Raw genomic sequence first — 17592 nt, 5'->3', positions numbered from 1 at the left:
GCATGCGTGCCTCGCTAGTGAATACAAGCTATATGTAAGAAACTGCGATTACCTCGAAACAAAGCTCCGGTCCATGCAACTTCCTCTTTTATTGCTGCAACAAGTCTGGCCATGCCTAATGTGGTCAGGAGTAAACGACGTTAGGCGCAAGAGCATTAACCTTTTGGCTGTGTTACCTTTCACGATGAGATGCGAATGCAAACGAAAGCAAACACAAAAAAGTGCCCCCGTCGCATGCCCCCGCGCGAGGGACACGAGTAAATGCAGAGCATTGGGGGTAGTCCCGTGGCGTAGGTTGTGGTAGTTGGCGGTGGTAGTTGTAGTTGTTGTTGTCGTACGGGTGCGTCGACGGCGCTTGAAGGCCAAGTACGACGAAATGCACGAGGCGTTGGAGCACGGGGAGTTTGCGAGCTTGGACGAGTTCCTGCGCGCCTTCGACGCGCGGTCCGGGGAGGAGTACTCGGAGATTCTGCGGGCTGGCGCGTCGCGTCCGTGCGTGCTTCACGCGAGGACCCCCGCCGAGAAGCGCGTGAACGCGTTCAACCCGTGGATCGGAAAGGTTCTCGACTCCAACATGGACCTGCAGATTACCCTCGACCACTACGCGTGCGCGGCGTACGTCGTGGACTACGTCAACAAGGCCGACCGCGGCATCTCGTTCTCGTAACGCGGGGTCCGCCGCTCGCCGCTGACGTTTCGAAGCCGTGTCTCGCTCTCGATTCGATGGATCCGCAGCTCGACGCTGACGACTGGCGGCGGCCTCTCGTTCTCGACGCTCGGGATCGGCCGCTCGACGCTGACGCTTCGCCGCTGCCTTAGCGCGCGCAGTAGAGGGAGAGGAGGTAGCACCTGCTGCTGCAACGCCTCTTTCAGCGCCGGAGCACGCGCATGCGCGCCAGCACCTGTTGTTGAGAGCGGACAACGCCGAGGGACGACGGGTGACAGTGCGAGTTAAAGAAATGCTCTGCATTTAAAACTTGATTTGAATTAGCATACTTCACTGTGTCCGACGATTGGTGAGAAGAAGGGAACGCATTTACAGACAGTTTGCAGCGAGAAGTCAGGCTGGCCTAAATCGGAGAGCGCTAGCGCAACATCGCCACCAAGGCCTTAGATAAGGTGTTGGTTTCGGTCCGCGCCGCCGACTGCCAAGGTCCGTTGTGATGTGCTAACGTAGTTAGCGAAATGTGGAATGTACAAGGGAAAGCCATACTTTGATCTTATCGAAACGGCTGTAACTCACGTTGATTGTCGCGAAGTTGAACCAGACGTTTGCGGATGCCCTCCAATGAACGGAAGCATATCGAACGCCTCGCCACGCCACGCCACCACCTGCCTCCCGTGCTTCGATTATTCTAGCTTGACGGTTTCGGCTCCATCCGTAGGCCCGGTATGGCGCTCTAATAGCGCAGGTAGAGCAAGCGAAGTGTAGAAGAGCAGCGAAAAAACGTTGGCATTTATCGATTGCCGCTGTGGCTCGGACCGCATGTTTTCATCTTGGGGCGTCTGCGGGCGTCACGTACACTGCGAAAGCCTCCTCTACGGGCACAATTATCTGCCAAATGTTGAGTGAGACAGCTAGTCGCGCGAGTCTTGTTCCCGTTGGAAAGGATGTCTCGTTACATATTCCGCGTTCACCGACGCAGTGCCACCACTGACGGGCTGCCACGATGTTTTTCACCTTAACTCTGAGCAATTAAATCCCAACCAGGGTTCTAAATTGCATACTGCAGTAAAGTTTATTCCTACTCCTCCTCCAAGCGGTGACATGCACGGTTATCGCAGTTAAGTCATTAAACGCGGAATAAATAATATTTATTGCGACAGCCTTATGTGACAACACCGAAAAAAATGTTCATGGGCTGCCCATCATGATAACTTGATTTGAGTGTTTAGAAACTTCATTTTAAGCAATAAGTCGTATTTCGCGATTTTCGGAGGAGCGCCCTTCACCTCCTCCAGGATAAGACAGTTCCCACATGTATGGGGCTGTTTTCGTCTATTTCACGCACCGTAGGGCATTTTCAAAATGTATGTTTATATCGCCGCAAGATAGCAAAGACCGAACAGGCAACAGCTGATGAGGCGGAAAAGGCATACACGGCTGCCGCTCCAGCTATAAGTCAGTAGACAACATACGCTGAGCGCTGGAGCTTCTCTATCACACGACGAAAAATGGGGAAACGGTTAAAAAGAAACAGACAACTTTTACGCCCATGCAAGGTTATTCTGTTTTACAACCCTTCATTTTCACAAAGTTGGGGTTCCACGCTAACGCTTGAGGTACCTTGAGGATATGACAACTGAAACATCTGAGAGTAGAGAATGTTGAATGCGTCTTCTCTTTTATTTCAAGCAATTTACATGAGGTTTTATAGATGTTCTTAACACAAAGGATCCTCAGCAGCCCAATCAGAAAAATAAACTTCTCTCTCGTGAGCTTCGATTGGCTGCAGTCGAAAACATCCGTCCCGTATTTCCTCCGGCCAATTATCCGGTGAAACCGCCTGCCTCTCTCAAAGGGATCGTTCGACGCCTGCGGTCTTGCGCGGTCCTTGCCTCTTCTCTTCGTAATGCGGAAGCACTTCGACTTGCATGAGCCCCCTGCAACACACAGCACTTTTCCAAGGTGGTGCGATGATCACGCCACCTGCGGACGCTTCGTGTTTCCACGTCGTACACTGGCAGTTTCGGTTACGCCGCGTTGTGTATTGCCTAGGAGTGTCGAATTCCCACAGCGCACTCGCATGAGTCCCTCGCAGACAGGAAGCAATATGCCAATGTGGTGCAATAGTTAGCGTGATTCGCCGATAGGTCACTCTTCCGTCGCCCGGTGGCTGACTCTTGGTGTAAGGGGGTGCAACAAGTAGGCAATCAAGATTGATTGATTGATTGTAGCGTTTAACGCGCCGACGCAGCTCAGGCGATGAGGCGCGCCGTAGTGGAGGGCTCCGGATTAATTTTGACCACCTGGGGATCTTTAACGTGCGCCGAAATCTCGTACACACGGGCGTTTTTGCTTTTCGCCTCCATCAGAAAAGCGGCCGCCGCGGCCGGGAATCGAACCCGCGACCTCGTGCTCAGCAGCGCAACGCCTTAGCCACTGAGCCACCGCGGCGGGTAGGCAATCAAGAGGACGCGTGTCGTTTCGAAGCCAACAACCCCATTCACAGCGACATTTCAAAAAATTCTTCATCTGCAGGCTATCAATAAAGTTGTTTCCATCCATCCATCGAATTCGTTCATCAAGCCGCTACGGCGCTCGCTGATGTGCACAGGCATCAGCGAAGGAAGTGATGAGAAACGCGTTTTAAAAGGCCACCAATGGCGAAAGATGTCAAGCCATCAAACATGACCGCGCCCAGGCCTCAGCGTTGTACACGGCCTTTTGAATTAGCATGGTTTTTGTCAAAGCAGGTAAGGAAGAGTACTGGCATAGTTCATCCCCGATGATTGTCTTTAAATTAAAAAAAGATTGTTTGGCTCGGGATAATCGCTTGCAATAACTTTGAATAATTTGAATAATTTGTTTTAAATTACTTGGAATTAACAGAAATCATTCGGAATAATTACTTTTATTTGGGAAATATTCTTAAGGATGGAATACAAGGCCCGCTTGTCATAGCAGGCAAGCCGCCAGTCAGGAAGCCAGGTTCTTGAAACCGTGATTACGAGGGAAAAAAACACTTCCCATTAGAAGCATCCAAACAGAAATAAAATCTCCGGTGATTACGGCCGGCACAGAGTGAATATATAATAAAAATCGAGATGTCCCAGAAAGCGTAGTACATAAAAATAGAAGAAAAGAAGTAAAGTGTATAGTCTTCAGAGGGCCTGACCACAAAGTCACCAAGAGTGAAGAGTGCAGGGGAGACTTCACACCACGATTATCTGCCTAGAACTTTCAGGTGGCGCTACCCAGCCACTGTTCTAATTACACCGTCCAGTCTTGCCGTACGAGCCAATGATCCCACAAAATGCGATTTAGGCGAAGCAGGATGGCAGTTCTTGAAGCGACGACATCTAATTGTAGGCGGCAGAATGGCTGTCCTTTTCTCTATCTTTCTACACCAAACTACTAAATCTGGGAGCACGGAGCCCATGATAGGCGATTTCTGGCCGTTAAGAAACCGTGTTTGCTTCGAAAACGTATATTGCCGGCTGTATGAAATGCGGGAAACCCCGGAAATATAACTTAAATAATAGTCCACCTTCATCATGCTGACAGTGATCGGGAAGCCCAATATGTCAAGTAATCTTAATGAATGCGGGTAGGCGTACTCGTCTGCTCGGCTGACCCCAAGAGTTTTCCTTGCCCTACTTCTATTGCTCAATACGGCCCTCCGTGTATTAAAGTCTTCAAATGGAGGCGGGCGCTTGGTTTTACGCATCTGGCAGTTGGACCCACAGCATGCTAGTTTTTGGAGTGGGTATCACGCGAACTCACACGTGCAATATCTCTCGTCGCAGAAATCGATGGAGTGCTCCTGCATAGCCGGAAACTCAAGCAGCGAGTTCAATGTGGGTCTTCCTAACATCGCCAGCGGCTTCTGCGAGTTCCCGTGTCAGAACCTGTTTATCCTTGTCCTCATCATCAGCCTCGGAAAACTGATATCGCAGCTCTCAAGAGTTGGCTCTACTATCATCACGCTCAGGTGCGTACTTTAGATTTTATTTTTAAATGCTTTAGTCGGGATTCGCCAGCGGGTGTTGTCACGAGGTCTTGGTACCCGCATTCACCAGTACTATTAGACGCAATGAAACATCTATTTTCGGATGCGGACAGACCAGGTTTGTCGCAGGGTTCGGTTGCTGTTCGACACTCTGGTTTTGCGTAACACCATCACAAGGAGGTGGTTCATGACCTTCCGTTAAGAAGAAACTAACACGCTGCGCTCTCTCACGCTCATCCTAATAGGCTTGGGGGTGACGTGACCGAAAGCTATAGAAAAATAAGAACGCAAAATTACGGTTTCGCTCCTTATCACGCAAGCTGATTTCGAGATTCAGGATTGTGTAAATCCGTGGCATCGATATGCTATTTATGTTATCGGCCCAAGCGTTTGCCTGACAGTCATCATCATCATGACTATCATGATCAGCATCATACTGTTTTGTAAAGCCTATAGTCGCGGCATCACGAGCGCAGTGTCCGGTCTTAGCCGCACGCCACAATGGCAGTGGTGGTGGTCATGAAAAATTGATTGCAAACGCAGTTAGTAAGTTACCAGCAAAGCAGGCCGGGAAATTGTGTTGCGAAACCAGATGGCAAAAATATAAGAATATATAAGAATTCTGTAACGGTCTTGAACAGTGTCCGCTGGCTTACCTTTTTTGCCGACTTTACTAGACCTACCTGTGATTTTATAACGATGATATTAACTATGTATACAAGTATGCGTTTGCATAATAAGCGTTAAATTGCCGCCTGTTTTCTTTAGAATACGCAACCAACAGTTTTCACGCTTTTTCTGTACAATGCTGGGTAGCTCTGCGGAAATTTTTGTGATATTTCTGTCAAATTACCAGCCGTTTCATGAGAAATCTACGCGCATATGCCCCCCATCGCCTACGTAAAACAACGTGGATAATTCAGGAAAAGATCACAAAGTTAAAACTAGGGCTCTCGCTCGGCCGAACGTAACACAATGTGAGACCGAGATTATTTTTGAGGGGGCATAAAAAATCAAGCTTAAATTTTATACTGTGCTACCGTTGGCCCACAGGTGCGTCAGTCCAGCCGACAAGGGCATCGCGGTCGGAATGATGTCAGGCTGCATCAACTTCCTCGGTGAGAATTTCGCCTTTTTCTTGTGTTTGTCCACACCGAATATGGTTATTGCCTTATACTTCACTTTTCGCGCCCAATGTTCGGATTATTTGCTGACATTGAAGTTACTTACAGCTTTCATATTTCCTAAATCTCCACAAAAATAGGGCATCATGTGTTGCTCAAAGCGAAACTATTCAAGCACTGTTGTAAAGCTGCAGCACATGAACTCCTTTTCTGGACAAAAAATTCGGCATCGAGTCATCCCTCAGCAGAGGACAAATTTGTGCCATTTTCCGATGATTCACTTCTTAACACCACCGTCCAGCAGTTGCAGTGTATTCGGCTGACGAACATTCGTTGTTTGCGCCCAAGGCTCAAAAGTGACATCAGATGAGATTTCAATTGTACGACCTACGGTGCCCATGAAAAGGCTGACCTAGACCGCAACACTGCATATGCGTGAAGTTGCGCATATTTTGAGAGCATATAGCTCTGAACCGAAGCTGGAAAATTGTATTATTGCCTTATATATGTGTATTTCTAACCATTGTATTTTTTTGTATGCTGATCCTCGGAAAATTGCGTGTCGAATTTTTTTTCCCCTTTTTGGTGGATGGAGGTGGTTGCTTTGTTAGATCAGGCGTTGTCAGCCTGGCAAGATGTTCCCGCAATTTCTCCGCCCTAGCGCCACCTAATGAGTCAATATTCACCATTCACCACGAGTCTGCTAGTTCCGTCTCCTGAATGAAACTAAGGCATGACACCTCCATGCGCAGCATGCATTGACCCTTAAAGAAGACGATGTTGTCGAGAGCGATGTGTGGGGCTGCCAATTTTCGCATCACTGAGAGCATTGCCGTCCGTTCTACAGCTTGCTCTGCGCAACACATTATGTCGCAGTGCACATCCCCTAGCAGTGCACATGACGAACACAGAGGCGCTCGCACGAGTCCTATTTTGAAAACGCATGCTGTGGTCTTTGCTGAGCCCGTTCGGATGCGGTACAGCAAAGTTGCCTCTGATCTTGAAAGTTCCTTTGGGACGCAAGTCTTATGATAAGGATCACACAAAAACTTGAAATGGTCGACTGCTGCTCGCCTGAAGTCGTTTCAGTGATCGGGGGAAACAATAACTGTCAGTGCAACTGGCAGCGCATTCCGCGCCATCCGATCAGCGGCCTGATTGCTCTTGTCGCCAACATGGGATGGAATCCATTCAAAACGCACATTATAACCCTTGCTGCTGAGTTCTTGCACAAGCCGTAAGGAACGCTGACAGACCCTTTTCGTTGGGATACCACGCTGAAATGTCGTAGTGTTCCTTTCGAATCAGTCATAATTACAGCTTCCTGCGGCTTATATGAATTAAGTTTCCTTAAAGGGGCACTGACACAAAAATTTTGCATCTTGTTTTTTTTGTTGCGATAAGTAGCTAGTGACCTACTTATAACCTGTAGAAACCTCATTTGCTTCAGCGTGCGACGGTTGTTTAATTAGAGGCATTTTCGATGCGGCCAGTCGCAGTTTCGGTTTCAGCGAGTGCCGCGAAACGATGGATTTTGTGGATTTTGTGTGAACAAAGCTGACCACGTGACCGTCGGAGGGATATCACAGAGCAGAGCCGCCGTAACACTGTCGAATCCGCATCGACGCCAGTTTCTGCGAATGCCCCCACGTACTGATCTCGTGAGGCGCTTAATTAAAAAGCGACCGTGGATGTGACGCAGGCGCTGCGAGTGCAAATGCTACCGCGGCTAAAGAACGACGCGCGACGCTCGAGACGGTGGGTGGCAAGACGCGCGCTGGGAGCAGCCGGCCGGTCTGCCTACAGGTCCGCCTACAGATGTGTTCGGCTTAGCACTGCGGCGGATATTCTAGTGCCGCTCTCGTAAGCGGTGCAGATGACAATTTTTAATGCAACCCGCCATCGCATCATTAACTCCTTTCTCATGTAAGCCACCATGGTCTGGACTTGGGGACAATTTCGTGCAGCGGTAACAAGCTATCACTCGAGCTACCTGCGCCGGCCTGGGCCACTTCGCGGCCGTGGCCGCCGCCTGCACAGCGACCGTGCGGCTAGCTCAGTGGGCTTTTCGTGCCTCCGGCGCGTTTTCGCATCCAATGGTAGTAAACAGTAATAGAAACAGAGTGCCTGGAATCGCTGTAGAACTTTGGTCGCGGCCAGCTGCCCGATTAGCTGACGAAATCACGGCGCCTCCGCCACCGCCGCCAACGATCGGGTCGTTCGTTCTCGAGAGCAGAAGCTCCGCCCTCCGGCCCTCCGATTGGAGCGGCGAGCCGGGCGAGCCGGCGAAAAACGCCGGCAGTGCGGAAGCGGCAAACACAAACTCGTGACGTGTTTGGATGTTGTTTATTTACACCATATCCTCGGGATGTCGATTGCGCGTGGTCCTCTGCTGGCTGCTCGGTTGCGTTTCGCACACTTTAAAATTGATTTTAAATATGTTCTAGGCTGTATTCGCCGCTGATATTTTGCAGATGATGTATATGTGTTCCCACCAATCTATCTCCGAAGTTATCTCGCCTTCAAAATTTTGTGTCAGTGCCCCTTTAAAGCAGCCGCGATGGCAATGCGCTCGGTGTCGGTGGAGGAGACTACATGATCCAGTCGTGCAGCCAAGGAAACCTGCGCGTCGGGAATGGCATAATCCGCTGCCCTAGCCCCTCTTCCCGCACTTCTTAGGATCCCCCTATGAAATGCCGTTAGGGGCCTTTAGGGAGCATAAATAAATAAATAAATAAATAAATAAATAAATAAATAAATAAATAAATAAATAAATAAATAAATAAATAATCTGTAGCGAAGGCCCTCACCATCGTTAATTACTCGTCGCTGTCTCTTTTTAACTTGCAGTCTTCGTCTATAACGCAGCAGCCGCTATCGACCCCGTTTATAAAGTGCAGTAGAACCCGTGCACTGCCAGAAAGGCTTGTGTGGGTATTCCTCACATGTGCTTTCATCCTACCTTCTATCTTGCAGCTTCTTGAGGTACCGTTGATTACATCCGGGGATCGGTGTAAACCACACGTCGGTCGAGCGGCAACAGATGACGACACAGGACAGCCTCCAAATACCATTCCTTAGTTTAATTATAATTGCGTTTATTTTGAATTACAACGCACGGTTGGTAGCAACTCCACGCGTGCGCCTAATTCAGCTTACACTTCGCCCCTATTCCAAACTTGGTCGCCTTTGTCGTTGCAGGCGCCATTCCGTACCCGCTCATCTACACGGCCATCTTCGACGCTACCTGCCTCGTGTGGGAAGATCGCGGGGGCCACCGCGGCAACTGCTGGTTCTACGACGCCAACAAGCTGCGCGTCGCGTACCACGCAGTCACAATAGTCTTCATGAGCCTGGGACTGGTGTGTCAGCTCATCATGTCCTACTACGCTAAGCGCGTCACCGACATGTACGGAGAAGTGGACGCCCACGCCGACGACGCGACCGCGTCCAAGTGGGAAGGCAGCATCCTCGAGCTGAACGGTACCGCCGCTTCTGAGGAGACGAAGACTCCCAGCAGGTCGTGAACGACGCACGTTTCATGGGGCCCCGCCTTCGCAGACCGAGCCCGGCGATAAAAACCAGGGTGTAGAGAAGGTTCACAGCTCTATGACCTGGTCTCACGGACCGGAGGCTAAAGAGGTGCTAGCTGAGTACAAGCGCAGTGTTCAAACAGGCCTAGCATTTACACATAGCAATCGACCAGACATTGCACGTGCCAGCCATGTCAGCACCTCTTGGTGGCTGTAGGGAAATTTCTGCATTTGAAATCAAGTGTGCGCTTAAGAGGACTTGCGATTGCGTGTGATTATTCTTCGGCCTTAATGCCATCATGAACGATAGAAGACGTCAGGGGATGTATATTAACTCTGCTGCATCTTAGTCTTTGTTCGCAAATACAAACAATTCAAATAGGCCTAGCTAAACTTATATACATCTGCAAGCTTCTTTTCCTAGGGGTCTCGTTTTGCCTGTTGGTGTAAACATCGCAAAATGAGTGTCTGCCATTGATGAATATGTGAGGCTTGACTGAGGATAACAATGAGGCACTTTCATACTTCTACCTCATTTTCAGTGTGTTTCATGGTCTGGATGTTCCATAAATATGCTGGCATTATCTGTTGCGCGTATCTAGCTCATCATACTTGATGTTTCTATAATGGCTGGCAGTGAAATCTTGTACGCAACCTAAGCTCTCAGTCTTCAATAGGAAAAATTAGCTCCAAATAAAGTTGCTGAAAACTTGCAGCAAACTATTAACAGCAGAGCTGTTTAATCTTCTAGTTTGCACGTGAGCATGCGCCTCGGGAGGAGCGCCCGCCGTCGTCCAGGCTTGCGCTTGGGTTTGCGCCACGTGGAGAGCTCGCAAAAATACCAAGAGAAAATGCCAAGCGCACGTGGACATGCGCCTCGTGAGGAGCACCCGGCGTCGGCCAGCTCGGCCTTCGAGAACACTTTGCTCAGTGTTTGTGGCGTAATCTCTCGCATGCTGTCTTCTCGCCAGTACACGTGCTTTCGCTCCTGAAGTGAGGAGCACAGACGCCGAGTTCGCGCTACAGACGCCGAGTTGCCGAGTTGGATTCCCTCCGTTTGTGCTGTCGGCAGTGTGTGGTAGCCTTGTGCGCCAGATCAAGTGTAACTTTTCAGCGAAGGAGAAGGACCGCCGTGACAAAAAAAAAATGCTGTAGTTCGGTACGTTGATATGATAGCACACGGTTTGAAGAACGTGGGGTCCAGATACGGAGTAAGGGGGTTGTTCTCTGCAAAAGCAAAAGTGGGCAGTGTTAATAACAAGGATCATCTGACAAATGAGAGGAACGAGTGTGGCGTCACCCATGCGCAGCCTTTTGTTCGTTGTACGATTGGCATCGTTTACAGAATTCCGTTATCTTGAAAGTCTGTGTACGTGGGCCAGACTGGACGCTGTCTAAACGTCCGTCTGAGAGAGGATGTGTCCACGATAACAAATTCCACAGCGCCAATCTTCCTGCGCATTGTAAAAAGTGTGGGTGTTACCCCTTGTTTGATGAGGCTGTGGTGCTGTACAACAGGCACAATGATCAGATTGTTAAGGAACTGGTCGAGGCCTTTTTTATCAATGAACATAATAACAAGTGTGTCAGCAAATCGCCTGTCACTCTACACGGGAAGGAGCATGCGCTAATCGGCACCATGTTTCTCTAATCTACGATTTGTGTTCGTGTATAAACGTTGTGTTTTCAATAAAACGGCAGTTGCGAGTAATCGCTTGTGTGTGTCGCTCCTGTCGGTCGCCGTTATTTCTGCGCGGCCGCGGTGAAGTTTTCAAAGTGGAGGGGGGTGTCGTGCGGGTAGGTGTTCGTTTGAATGCGGCGATAGGTGGGGGCTTCTTCCTTAGTCAACTTGTGAAGCGGGGGTAAGATGCGGCGTTCGAGGTGGTAGTGGTCGAGGATATCCTTGTATTTTTTAGGCATGCAATGGTACAATTTCGATGGTGACGCTGGAGTGTTGGAAGGGAACGCCCGGTAGATATGCGCGCGGGCGGCAGCATGAGCCGCCTCATTTTCCTCCAGAGACTCATGCCCGGGGTCCAGAGAATGTAGAGGTAAGGAGGGTTAGGGATGGACTGTAGGATGCGGAGGGATAAGGGAGCAATGTGACCGGCGGCGTAATGGCGACAGGCAGCTTGCGAATCTGCGACTATGGTGATAATGTCTTGAGATGTAGTGGCTGCGAGGGCTATTGCGATTTTTTCAGCAGTTGTGGAGTAGTCGCCAATTACTGTTGCGGAAGTCAGTTCAATTCTTCGGTGGTCTACTGTTGTAATTGGGAAGGCTGTATTAGCGGCATATGTGTCGGTGTCAACGTAGCGGATGTCTCGGTGATTGACTTGACGCATCTTGCGAAGCAATCGAATGCGTGCTTGTCAGCGACCCTGATTATGAACGGGATGCATATTCTTGGGTATCGGAGCGACGGAGATGCAATCGCGTAGTTCAAGGGGATGCGTTGGCAGTGGTTGTGGGTGGTAGGACGTTGGTAGCCGAGGCGACGGAGGAGGTGACAGCCGTGCGTGAGAGCATGAGCTGTTTGATTGGTTGACATGATGGGCCTCTCGCAGTTCGTCATTATGGCAAATTATTTAGCTAATATTCGTTTCCCAATGTTAAATCTTCCGTCGTGCCTAATCAACGTCAGCTGGCGGTACGATCGACCTCCCCCTTGAAGATTTCGGTATAAAAGAGCGATTCTAGTTTCCGTCGCGGGATTTTCTACAAACCCATTCCATGCTTGCAGTGAAGTACACGCCATGTTTGGAGTTTCCGAGTCATGTGGCTAGAGTTCGGCGCAGGTTAAAGATTCCCACGAGGCCAAAATTAATCCGGAGCCCTCCACTACGACTCGACTCATTATCCAGGCGTCGCTTCGGCGCGTTGAAGGAGCCATGAAGAGAAAATGCAAGTTTGTTTTATTCGAAAGATTTCGTGTTTTATAGTGCACCCCGCGCTTGTCCAGATACAAACGATGCTTTATTCACTGAGAAATTAATCAATTTAGGTTAAAATTTTGATTTTCCCGCTAAATCGTTTGTTTTCGGGGTCTGCAATGACATCACAGGAACCGACCGATCTTCGGCCTAGAATACCTTCATTCACGCATCCGCCGTACAGGGTAAAGACACGTATACGCTGGCGCCGCCATTTTGGGTCACTCGCTCGCCGTCGAAGCAAGTAATTGTGTCAAAACCGCGCTAAAATTATCGCCGCAACGCGGTTTACTGACGAAGTTTGAATCATATTATCTGTTTGCGTTGCTAGGTCTCGTGGGAAACGAAAAGAACAACGCGTTGAGCACGTTGGCCCAATTGCGGCGGCACGGGACCGTTCAAAGGGTGTCTCCACCCTGTACAGCAGTTCCGGTATGTTCCCGCGGTTCTTTACGTTACCCGAACCTAGATGGCGTCACCATACCGTGGCAAGCCTTTGGTTTGTTTTTGACCGTATTTAAACCTGGCTTGTTTTTCTCCTGTGAGAAAATAATCGTTCCCTGAAACAGTGCTCGCTCGACAAATATGGCCACGTAAGACACCGTTGCTTGCGTCAATCGGCCAGTGTCGTCTGAGACAACCCCAAGCCCCGTAGTGCTGTGCAGCTAAACCAAGCATGGTGTGCACAGTACGAACAGCAGTACGCATCAGTACTTCTATGTTTACATGTGCTTTCGTAACTTCCACTGTTTGTCCCATCATTCTTATTGCTTTGTAAAAAATGTGCCCTCAATTTAAGTGCAAATCGCTCGTTCGGCTAGCTTCTAAGCTCTAGCTAATTTGCGTCTGCTTGTGCCGGCCTCCACCAATCGCAGAGCTGGCTTGAATGACATCATAGGTTCTGTTGCGGGAAATGACCTGGTGGGTCGCATGGCAATTTTCTTTTTCTCTAGATATGTAGCTTATTTGAGCGAAGTTTACGTTAAAAGTGGTGTCAGTATGATTCTAACGAGGCAATCTTTTGAATGAACCAAACTTGTCTTTTCTCTTCATGGCTCCTTTAAGCCCCACAATCAATCAATTAACTGAGAGTAAAGCGACATGACGCGTTAAATGTGGCCACTGATAATCTCCTACTCATCCTGACAATCAATAATTTTGTGGTTTTCAGCTATCAGCACAAATGAAGTGCAGTTAGATTCTTCTTCTTAAAAGGGTCATGCAGACACAATACAAGTTTGTTTTATTCGAAATATTTGGTGTTTTATAGTGCCCCCAGCGCTTGTCCGGCAGCAGAAGATGCTTTATTCACTGAGAAATTAATCAATTAAAGTTAAAATTTTGATTATCCCGCCAAATCGTCTGTTTCGTAACAAGGACAGGTCTTCCAGCGAACGCTAGTGCGCTGTTTCGTCTGCAGTGTACTACGGGACGCCTTATTTGCCGTCAGACCTCCCAGATGGCGCCACTATATATATTTCGCAGGAGAGCTGTCCGCCTTTGCTTTGTTTTTGACCGTATTTGCACCTAGCTTGTTTTTGTTGGGGTAGGTAACAATCGTTTCGTGAAACAAGGGGCGTGCTCGACACACAGGGCCACGTAAAAAAATGTCGCTTGCGCCAATCGGCCAGTGTAGTGTAAGACAACCCCAAAGCACCGGGCTGTTGCGCAGCTATAACAAGCATAGTGCGCACAGTACCAGTAACAGTACGCACCAGTACTTCGATGTTTACATGTACTTTCGGAACTTCCATTGTGTACCCCACCATTCTTACGGCTATAAAATGGATGTGCATTACATTTAAGCGCAGATAGCTCGTCCTGATAAGCGCTGCCTAACTTGCGTTTGCTTTTGTAGGCCTGTGCATATTACGCCGTAGGTTCTAGTGCGGGAAATGAGCTAGTGAGCCGCATGGCCATTCCCTTTTCCCCTAATTTCATAGCTTATTTTGAGCGACGTTTACGTTAAAAGTGGTGTGAGTATGGTTCTATGACGAGTGAATCTTTCGAATGAACCAAAATTGTGTTTTGTGTGCATAGTCCCTTTAATGTTGACCATGTTTTAAAGCAACATAATGCCACTAGCGGAAATTTTTTATATTTAAGGCTTCCAGCGCCAAAGCTACGCACATTTAAGGCAGTGGGGATCCATTTAAAAATTTACTATGCACGGGCGTTTTCCCAATTCGCGCTCATCAAACAGTGAAACATCTGCTACTCAGGCTATTGGCCTAAACGCTAGGCCACTGTGGCGGGAAGCCGAAGGGGGTTAAGGGGGGTGATTAAGTAACCGTTAGAGGTAGGAACGAACCCATTTCTTTGAAGAAACAAGGCTATATACTAGGGGTGTGCGAATATCAATTTTTTTAATTTCGAAGCGAATTCGAATAATAAAAACAAAGTTCGAATCGAATCGAATATTTTTCGAATATTTTTCGAATACGAATACTTATTGTTTTTTGTAAAATTAAAGTTTTCACCATCTAGAGACACAAAAGCTGCAATTTTATTGCACAACAAATCACATAAAGTAAAATTATGAATTCAACAATACCATTGCACTCAACAGGTTAAGGTCTGCACTCACTTAAATGTTATCATGGAGAAAGGTTAACTGCTCGAAATGTTCGGGGAGCAGTGACAACCTACTGCTCATCAAGGCTCCACCAGATACTGAAAACAGCCGCTCACTTGAGACAGTAGTGGCTCGCATGCCCGAGCCCGTACACATTGCCGCGTGCTGATACAGTAAAATCTCGATTATACTAATCTCGCGGGACCCGGAAAAATATTCGTATCATCTGAAATTCGTATGAACCAACACAGACAAAAAAATTGAGCGCTGCAAAAAGTTTTCGTTCGTTTCTTTTCTTACTTTCGTGTTTTTCTTATTCGTGATTTTTTCTGCTTTTTTAACCCCCATGTCGCAAAGCAGTCCTTTCTGGAGCACGTAAAGCTTAGCGCTCGTCTCCTCACTAGCGGTGTCCAAGCTCGCTACATGCCGCAACAGTCAAGCGTGAACCCCACGGTGCGTTTTTGCACGCAATTCACTCGCCTCGGTTTGCGCGCGCTGTATTTTCACGCCCGAATCGGCGATCTCGCGCCCGCGGTAGCGCCTACCTCGGTCAGAAAATGACGCACGACGCGCGCGGCAGAATAGGAGCCTGACGACTTGCGAAGCGATCGAGACAGCCAGCTTGGCTCCGCCGGAGATGGTTAGGCTTAGCACCCCGGTAAATATTTCATGGGCGCTTTAACTAGCGGCGCGGATGATGTTTTATAGTACCGTTTTCGCGTGAAATATCATCTCCTTTACCGCACAAGCAACTTCGTGTCTCCCTTGAGCCGCATTTTAAAGAGCGGTTAGAAGCGGTCGCTCGAGCGCCCGCGCCACTTCGCGGGCGGAGCCGACGCCATGTTGCCGCTGCCGTCCGCGCCGCGCGCAGCCTGCGGGTGGTTTCGCGGCGGTGTCAGCGCGCGTGGGGCGCGCGCGGCGCGTTTTCGAGAGCAGAAAACAACAATCCGGCCGTTCAGTGACAAACAGGGGAGAGAGAGCCGTCACTTGCTCGTTCGGCAGTCGGGCGCCTCGCCGGCTCGTTCGTATCATCCGCCGGGCCGCGCAAGTCCGTTCGTAACAGCCGAAATTTTCCCCATTGCAAACAATGCAATTTCGCCGGGACTTTTCGGAAATTCGTATCATCCAGAATTGCATCACCGAGATTCCACTGTAACTACGAATAAAGACCGATACAGTCTGCGAAAGCACGTACCGTTCGTCGCGACTTTGCTGTTGAGACACGTTCTGATTTTTTTTAATTTTTTTTTTTAGTTTTGGGTGGTTCGAATATTTCGAACAATAAAAGTGTCGTTCGAATCGAATCGAATACCACGAAATTCGAATCGAATATTCGAAGTTTCGAATATTCGCACACCCCTACTATATACTAAATTAAGAGAGTAAAAAAAAGGTGTTATTGTGACACATATTTGTTTTGTTTCGGCTGAAGTGAGGCAGTGTCATGTCAGGTTCTGAAGCAACAGGATCACGACACCTTTAGAGAATGAATAAAAGAAGCAGAAAAACCAGGACTCCTCCCGAGGAGATTGTTTGTCACCTCAAGGAGTCGAAGGCACTTCCAAGAACTCTGCCACCCTCTGTTCTGAGCACGCGATAAGGAGATAGTACGCGTCGGGCACGGGGCCTGTGTACCGACGCCAGGTTGCCAGAAGAGCACATCGCTAATCTGTTCGTTCGACCCACGTCAAGGAGCCGGAGCAGGCCCGCGTAGATACCGATAAAGCTCGGAACAGAGACGAAGCGAATGGAAAGCCATCGGTGAAGACCACGACAAGTCGATCCATGAACGAAGGTCGTTAAGGAGTGCGTTGCACGTGACGAGACAAAGGCAGCATGCTGATGCCGTATCGGTGCATTGGTACACACGGAAGGATGGAGGTAAGTGAGGAAACGTGGTATTGCTCTACAGAAAATGGTTCTATTATGGGGCTCTTTAAGTGGTTGTTGGTACATTCGCTGTTTTAATGCGTAGCATTCTTTGCCGAGTACCCACCCAACCAGGACCGTGTAACGCCCTGCAATTCTACAAAAGGGCAGATATCGCGGAAGTACCGCCTGTTGTAATAACTTTCATAGCGTAAATGGGGTTAACTGGTCGCACGAAATTTGAAAAACTAAAGAGTAAGAAAAATATAAAAAAAATTACGAGAACTGGCGAAACGTGTAATGCCCTGCATTTCCACAATAATGCAGATTCAGCCCAAGTTAAGAATCTAATCGTTGTAATAACGTAAATGGAGATTATTGGTCGGACGAAATTTTGAAACACTAAAATATAACAAAAACATTTAAAAATTCCGGAAAGTGGAAAAGCGTATACCGCGTGTCATTTCCGCACTAATGCAGGTTTTGCGAAAGTTTCACGTGTAAGCGTGATATCAGCGTAAATGAGAGAATTGACAGAAACAAATTGGGAAGCACTAAGCAAAAAAATATAAAAAAATTGGGAAATTGGCCGGCGGTGTAACGCATTTACACAATAATGCAGATTTCGCGAAAGTTTAAAATGTAATCCTTATTACACTGTAAACGGAGATAATTGGGCGAACGAAATTTCTGAAAAACTAAAAATTAAGAAAAATACAGTAATACCTCGTTAACTCGAACTCGCATATCTCGAAAACTCGGCTAAATCGAAATTTTCCGCGGCACCGAACCATTTCCTATACGTCCTATGGATTTGTTGCCCTTTATTTTGAAGTATTTTTAGGCCAAACTGCGCATATCTCGAAATCCTGACTGAGAGTGAAA

At 48.4% G+C, this 17592-nt stretch overlaps 1 protein-coding gene across 1 annotated transcript in view; it reads left to right on the top strand.

Moving 5' to 3' along the window:
* Nucleotides 1–17592, top strand: part of LOC144153152 (uncharacterized) — a 52703-nt gene that overhangs the window by 13035 nt on the left and 22076 nt on the right. The window contains exons 7-9 of the mRNA XM_077684803.1: nucleotides 4471–4655; nucleotides 5727–5791; nucleotides 8999–9321. Coding sequence (XP_077540929.1) covers nucleotides 4471–4655; nucleotides 5727–5791; nucleotides 8999–9321 — 573 coding nt within the window. The remainder of the gene's footprint in view (nucleotides 1–4470; nucleotides 4656–5726; nucleotides 5792–8998; nucleotides 9322–17592) is intronic.

The sequence above is a fragment of the Haemaphysalis longicornis genome, unplaced genomic scaffold (genome assembly GCF_048455015.1).
Source record: "Haemaphysalis longicornis isolate Haplotype H1 unplaced genomic scaffold, Haemaphysalis longicornis Haplotype H1 scaffold_9, whole genome shotgun sequence".
Lineage (NCBI taxonomy): Eukaryota > Metazoa > Arthropoda > Arachnida > Ixodida > Ixodidae > Haemaphysalis > Haemaphysalis longicornis.
This window is presented reverse-complemented; position numbering and strand designations above follow the sequence as displayed.